General features: G+C 39.3%; 1 protein-coding gene across 2 annotated transcripts in view; it reads left to right on the forward strand.

Moving 5' to 3' along the window:
- si:dkey-206f10.1 (adenylate cyclase type 8) overlaps window positions 1-6,740 on the forward strand; it is a 31,894-nt gene extending 25,154 nt beyond the window's left edge. For both annotated transcript variants that reach the window (XM_014411999.3, XM_014411998.3), the window contains exons 16-23: window positions 88-248; window positions 533-614; window positions 775-933; window positions 1,739-1,885; window positions 2,101-2,193; window positions 2,318-2,432; window positions 2,534-2,736; window positions 3,196-6,740. In XM_014411999.3, the coding sequence (XP_014267485.2) occupies window positions 88-248; window positions 533-614; window positions 775-933; window positions 1,739-1,885; window positions 2,101-2,193; window positions 2,318-2,432; window positions 2,534-2,736; window positions 3,196-3,411 (1,176 nt within the window). In that variant the 3' untranslated portion in view covers window positions 3,412-6,740. The remainder of the gene's footprint in view (window positions 1-87; window positions 249-532; window positions 615-774; window positions 934-1,738; window positions 1,886-2,100; window positions 2,194-2,317; window positions 2,433-2,533; window positions 2,737-3,195) is intronic.
- Window positions 6,741-7,635: the final 895 nt, after the last annotated feature.

The raw sequence follows: 7,635 nt of genomic DNA on the forward strand, positions 1-7,635 counted from the left end.
TAAAAATACTAACAATAAATCACATTGGGTTTCAGTAAAATGAGGTTATTACTGCTTGTTTCATCTTTCCCAATTTGTTCCCTTTAGATTTTTGTGTTGAGCGGGGTGATTGCCATGGTGACGTGTGCGGTTTTTCTGCGTCTGAACTCTCTGCTGAAGCTGGCAACGCTGCTGCTAGCAGTGGCTGTCTACTCCTACCTCAGCCACCTCGCCTTTGTCTCACTCACGCGCCACGATACGCTGCACAGGTCAGTGTATGAGCAGCGAGCAGCATACAAACTGCACAGCTGCTGTAGTTTTACTACACAGTGCTATATTTAAATATTCGCCTCTATACACAATTTATGATCAAAAGTTTTGGGCCACACCAGTTAATTGAGCCAACCTCATCCTACATTAACATCAGCACAAAAACTGTGCACTGGGAGCTTCATGCCATGTGTTCCAAAGCTGAGCATCTCCTTTAAGTGTAATGTGTAGGTATATTTTTGCCCACAGAGTGTATCGATTTTCCTAATATACTTTGTTACAGGTCTCACTATGTCAGAAGAAATGGAATTTCCTTCCTTCTCATGGCCATGTTTATTGTTGCCGTCTTCTATAATGGACGTCAGGTGCTCATACACTTCATTTTCCCAGATTGAACTTATAGATGATCCTGTCACTATAGCAACACTTTCTGGTCTGTGTTATTGAAACTAAAACTGTTTTCTGTCACACAGGACTGTGTTGCAGGTAGATGATGTTCTATCTCGCTGTATCTTTTCTATCCAGTGGGAGGCTACTGCCAGACTGGACTTCTTGTGGCGTCTGCAGGCCCAGCAGGAGGTGGCAGACATGAGGGAGTTGCGGGAACACAATGAGTGTTTGCTATACAACATCCTACCAGTTCATGTAGCTCAACATTTCTTGGACCGGAGCAAGCATGACGAGGTAGCTGAAACACCCCAAAACCTTTAGCCTCACTTCTTTTGACTCATAGTCTGGTCCACAGCAGAATCAGTCTGAGTAACCATCAGTGCTTTGAAAATACTGATTGGACCAATGAATAGCAACCTCTGTCTACGGTTTAACTTATATTGAAATTGTACAATTAAAATTAACGTTATGTAGTACTTTTTAAAATCTGGCACTTTCCTTTATTTATAATCCGATCATTTTTTAAAAGATCTCCAACCCCACTGGGTGATATGCAGCCCCAAACCATGACAGAACCTCCACCATGTTTTACACATGGCTGTAGACACTCAATGTTATATCGCTTTACCTCCTCAGTACATAGCGACGGTGATTTTAACATAATTTCACATTTGGATTCACCACTTTATAAGACTCGTTGCCATGGATATTCAGTTACTTTCCTCCCTGTTTCCCTTACTTATTAATGGCTTCTTGACAGCCACCCTTCCACTGACACAATTTTTGATCAGGCTTCAGTGAACAGTAGATGGATCAACTGAGGGCCAGGTGCATCTCTCAGGTCCTGTTTCTTCTTTTGTCGTCCACTTGTCCAGTTTTAAGACACATCATGCACATGCATGCGCTCTTGGTGCAAAAATACTATTTTATGACTGTCAAACTGTGTTATACTTTGCATTTTTCATCAATTCAACTAAACAAATTGGAACAAATGATGTGGTTTTATAACGTTGGGCGGCTCAAGACTTTTGCACAGTACCTTACCTGACTCAAACAAAGAGGATTTTGAAGAAATCACCCATCATGACTCTTCTTTTAGGATCTTTACTCCCAATCCTATGATGAAGTGGGCGTCATGTTTGCCTCCATCGCTGGGTTCGATGAGTACTTCGAGGAGAAAGAGTTCAAGCATGAAGGAGTAGAATGCCTCCGCCTACTCAATGAGATAATTGCCGGCTTTGATGAGGTGAGTGTTGGACTCAAAATGATCATATGACAGTGGTTTATTTATGGATTATCCCTTTTGGTCCAATTATTTATCGGTTAAAATAAAACAGAGACAGTGTAGTTCAATCCAGGCTGTGGGTTGACACAAGTCCTGCTTTGATAAATAGGATAGCCTCTAATTGCATAAGTCAGCTGCTAAACTTGATGTGTAATTTAATCTTATCTTCTAACAAGCTGTTTGAGGAGCCGTATTTTCACCATGTGGAGAAGATTAAGACAATTGGGAGCTGCTACATGGCGGCATCAGGTTTAGCTCCAGATAAACAGGTGGGAGATTTTTCTGTATGTGGTCTTATTTCCTTTTGTCTTATTAGCTTTGCTTTGATTTGTGGTACTTGTTATGATATTATCTCCTTGCATGAAACTGTATGTTTATCTTTGTCTCCTCCAGAAATCAATGGATGAATGGAACCACCTGAGCGAGCTGGTTTTGTTTGCATTGGCGATGCAGGAGACCTTGAAAGAGATTATTAGGAACTCTACTCAACGCTTTCAGCTGCGTGTGGGTAAGAAGCTGCCCTGCCACAGCCCCACAAAAGCACACACGCACGATTTCTAGTGTTGTAGCAAATATCTGAAATTATTGTCTGGGTTTGGACTCATGCAGGCATTGCTCACGGGCCCGTGGTCGCTGGGGTGATCGGTGCCACCAAACCGCAGTACGATATCTGGGGCTCCACAGTGAACTTAGCCAGCCGCATGGACAGCACAGGTGTGAGCGGACGCATCCAAGTACCCGAAGCCACCCGAAGGATCCTGACAGATTGGGGCTTCGTCCTGGAGCTGCGTGGAGAAATATTTGTCAAAGGGGTGAGTGGAGACTGACTATGAAGAGTAGTTAAGCTTAAACAAGTGTTGTTTATTTTTAAAACGCCACAGCATTGTGGTCTATAAGGTAAGGTTCTTAAATCAATGAATGACATCTTCGGAATTAGGAACTTTATTCTGACTTCCAGAAGGGGGGGAATTATTTGATCTCCTTTGATTTTATTATGTTGCATTTTTTAAGGGTGGGAGAAACATTTTATACAAAAACCTCAGAGTTTAAGGTGATTCATAATGTGTTGCTATGGCTGGATCCTTGCTCTAGAGGTTTCTGTTCGATAAACCATCTCAGTTATCCAGCAAGCATAAAAACATCTTGCCAGCAGCAAATTTATGTTCAGAAAGTCTTCATTATCATACAAATTTTGTAGAATAACCTCTGTGTTTAGCCTAACTGTGACAATATACACATCTTCACTTTTTAATCTATGTTTTTCATTGTAGGTAAGTGAGCACCAGGGGAAAGTCCGCACCTATTTCATCAGGACCATGCGCAGTAAGATGGCCAACGATGGGACAGATGGCCGCCTGGCAGGGCAGACAGGAGGACGCATGACGCTGGCAGAGGTGGTGTTCAGTCTCGTCCAGGCCAGACACAAGGAGAAGATGAGAGAGGGCAACAGGAGGTTCAATCGGACTCCCTCCAGACTGCAGCGCTGAGGAGACTGTCAGGGTCAAATGGCTGCACGTAGGCCAGGACACACTGCAGCCATATTCCTTTAATGCTTTGCCATAACTGAATTAGCTTCACAGACAAAATACTGAGCTACCCGTGGCAGGAGCCCAAACCTGTTTAAGCCTTTATTCTTATTTCTTCCAATACTGCATCATCCCCATCTTTTTTGGCATCTCAAGCAAAATGGACAAGTTAAGAGGAATTTATAGGAAATCATCCATGCTCATATTTCTTGACTTCTGGACCCAAACGTTCATCTTTGCATGACACACCGAGTGGTATGTGGTCTGAACTTTAGTTGGTTAGGAGTTAACTGTGCTATTTAATCAAAGTTCTGGCCTCTTACATTTCACAAGTATGTTGTAAGCAGTGCAAAGTGCTTTTTCATTACTATTATTGCCATATCTATACACTATAAGCACTGATTTTAAGGTTTTTTGTAAAAAAAAGAAAGAAAGAAAGAAATGGTAAATGGACTGGTTCTTATATAGCGCTTTTCTACTCATCTGAGCACTCAAAGCGCTTTACACAACTTGTGCATTCACCCATTCACACCCATTCGCACAAGCACATCTTTCTAAGTGCGCTATAGCTAACACTCACACACATTCATACTCCGATGGATGCATCGGAGAGCAATTTTGGGGTTAGTATCTTGCCCAAGGATATTTGGCATGTAGACTAGGGGAAGCCAGGAATCGAACCACCAACCTTCCAATCAGTGGATGACCTGCTCTACCACTTGAGCTACAGCCAAAGAAAGAAAGAAAGAAAGAAAGAAAGAAAGAAAGAAAGAAAGAAAGAAAGAAAGAAAGAAAGAAAGAAAGAAAGAAAGAAAGAAAGAAAGAAAGAAAGAAAGAAAGAAAGAAAGAAAGAGCCAACATGTCTTTATGTTTGCTGGGATAACACATCAGCAAGACTCCAGACCTCCAAGCAAAACACTACCTCTTAGTACAAATTCTCATAGACTACAAATGGCCAATATAGAATGTTGTTTGTTTGTTTGTTTGTATTATCTTAATTAGTACATTTATGTTGTGAAGTCAAGCATTATTTCTACTTTATATCCAATAATTTCACATGTGTTAAAGAGATTTTGGTCAGTATATTTCACTCATGCAACATAATCCAAAAAGAAAGAAAATCCCTTTATTTATAAAGTGATTGCTGCTTGGTTTACTTTTGTAAATACTGTATTTGCATAGTTTCCACTGAGCCACTATTTCTTATTTTCTATCTTGTCAGAGTCAGTGTTGTTCTGAATTTATGAGATTCAGAAGAGGAACACTGAAACAGTTTTAATGCCAAAAACACCTCACATATCACTGTATTCCTCTTACTGTCATGGTAAAAAAGAAAGCAAAACCTCTGTCAGTACTAAGGTTCTTTGTGTTAGGACCTAAAAAAATCATTTCATCCTTACAAGATCTTAAATGCATTGAAATACAACCTCAGATGTAGAACACCACATGTAGAAGCAGTGTGTGAAAGTACACTAAGTCCACCTCCGTAACTTGTAGAACCACATTTAGCAACAATAACTTGATGTAAATGTTTTCTGTAAAACTTTATCTATGTGAAGGTCCTCAGTCATCCAGGTCATGGTAATCCAAGGGGCTGGGAAAGAAAAGCGAGTGGACTCCTCTAAGTTTCACCTGTCATCCGTGAAGCTTCTTCATTTCTAAGATCAAATGGTGGAGAGTCCCATGTTTAAGCCCTGATAAACGTTATCAGTATCTCACATCCCTGTGGAGGAATTTTGTAATATTGTTTGCAGCCAATCATTTATGAACAGCTCTCTTTCAGCATTTCAGTCAGTTAAGGTCTGGTCTTTGACCGAGCCATTGCAACTTCTTGATTCGTTTCTTTTTTCAACCATTCTGTTGCAGATTTGCTTCTGTGCTTGGGATCATTTTACTGTTCAATGAGTCAATTACAATTTTTCCCTGTCACAAAGGTGGCGGGGCGATCGTGGCTCAAGAGTTGGGAGTTCGCCTTGTAATCGGAAGGTTCGGTCGTTGTGTCCTTGGGCAAGACACTTCACCCGTTGCCTACTGGTGGTGGTCAGAGGGCCCGGTGGCGCCAGTGTCCGGCAGCCTCGCCTCTGTCAGTGCGCCCCAGGGTGGCTGTGGCTACAATGTAGCTTGCCATCACCAGTGTGTGAATGTGTGTGTGAATGGGTGGATGGATGACTGGATATGTAAAGCGCTTTGGGGTCCTTAGGGACTAGTAAAAAGCGCTATATAAATACAGGCCATTTACCATACCAGGCCATTCACATGTGACTCTAGAATACTTTGGTATACAGAGGAATGACTGCAACTTCCTGTTGCTGCAAAACAAGCCCAGAGTATTACAATTCCACCACCGTGCTTGAGAGCTAGTACGAGGTGCATGTGCTGATATGATGCTGTGCATTATAGCAAAAGATATTATAATAGTGAGATATATAATATAATAGTGAGAATAAGGTTTTTCACTATAGAATGATGGACATCAAATTGTTTGGAAGTTTCTTTATAAACTTTTCCGGACTGATAGGCAGCCTTTGCTTTGCTCCTTGGCATTAACACACACCTGAATGCAGCAGACCATCAAACTGCCAAAAGTTCTACTTCTTTATAGGTGCTCATACTCACTGACAATCAATTAATTAAGTGCATTTAATTAGCAGGACCTGTCTGCTACTTCCTCTGTTAATTCCTATGGAAACAGTAAGAGTGCACTTGGTTTTTCACACTCTGCTTCTGCACTTTGGCTTAGTTTTTGTGGACGACACTGTGTAATATGTCATATGTTGATGTTATTTTGTTGTTCAGCTGAAGTTTCGGTCCTAACTAAGAACCAGAGTGATTATGTCCAGATATGTAAAATGGTGTACTTTTTTTTTCTTTTTTACCTTGATCATTTATTAAAATCAAAATCGAACAAAGATGCTTGGTTTCTCTTGATGTAGGAATGTTTTACATTGTAGGTCTGATTCAAACTGACACAAATTCACGCCAGTCTTTATTTTGTTTGTCTTTTAACTTTAAATATTAATGTTAAGCTCCTCTATGGGACTTTGTGCAGTTTTTAAATAGATACCAAAGACACGTTTAATTGTTGTTACAGTATAGAAATGTTCACGGCGAATAGTACGTCTGTATCAGCAAAACTTTTTACTTCATTTTTTAATATAATTTTTACAAAAACATTCAAACCAGTCCAGTTTCTATTAATAAAATCAATTGTTGCCATAAAGCTGGGTGCTTTTAATTTTTTAACTCTGTATTATTAATTGTTAATGACATGAGACTCTTATTAAACTCTTTTTTCAAGGTGTATTCTTCTTGGAGGTGTGTCTTCCTTTCTTTGATAGTCACGACGATTGCTCGTGACTCCATTAGTTTTGTCTGCAGCCAGCGCGGGTATTCTGCAGCCGGCTCACTGATGCTCTATTTTGAAAGATGGTTCACCCGGAAGGTTCACAGAAAAAAAAAAAACCATAATCTCTACAGAAGTTAGCTCATCTAGTATCTAACACTCCTTTCCTAGACATAAACAAAGGTTTCCTGACAAACATTGTAGACTGCAATCACATACTGGTTTTATTTTCCATTAAATTTTTCGATTAAGGTTCTGTAACATTATCTCACTGAATGCTGCTTCACTGTTGTCATAGGACAGAAATATATTTATTTTCACATTTTTTTCTAAAATTAATCAAATATAAATATATGGTCTATAAAAAGCCTTTATAAAAGCCTTAAGCATAACAGTAATATAATCATATAATAATAATATAATCATAATAATCATATAATAAACATAATAATACTATACATTAATCATAATAATGTTAATAGTCACAGTGTTTTTCATGTATCTGTTGGATTTTGTATAGTACTGAAGAGAATTTCTGTGTTTCTTAAGTCAAGATGCAAATCTAAGCAAAGCTGAAAAGGGTTTGTTGTTGTTGTTTTTTGTTGTTGCTGTTGTTTTTTAGTTTTACACAATTCAGTTGCATATTTTAGTCATTTAATTTTTAAGGTATGTGTTAATGGATTTTGTGTCATTTTGATAAAGTTTTGAATTATTTTCCTTTAGATCTTAATTCAGTTCTGGTCTTTAGTGTAGGTAGGTACTTTATTAATGCCAAAAGGGACATTACTGCAGGATAAATGATTTAAAACATGTATGAAAACAATGAAAACATCATTGTACCA

The sequence above is a fragment of the Maylandia zebra genome, linkage group LG15 (assembly GCF_041146795.1).
Source record: "Maylandia zebra isolate NMK-2024a linkage group LG15, Mzebra_GT3a, whole genome shotgun sequence".
Lineage (NCBI taxonomy): Eukaryota > Metazoa > Chordata > Actinopteri > Cichliformes > Cichlidae > Maylandia > Maylandia zebra.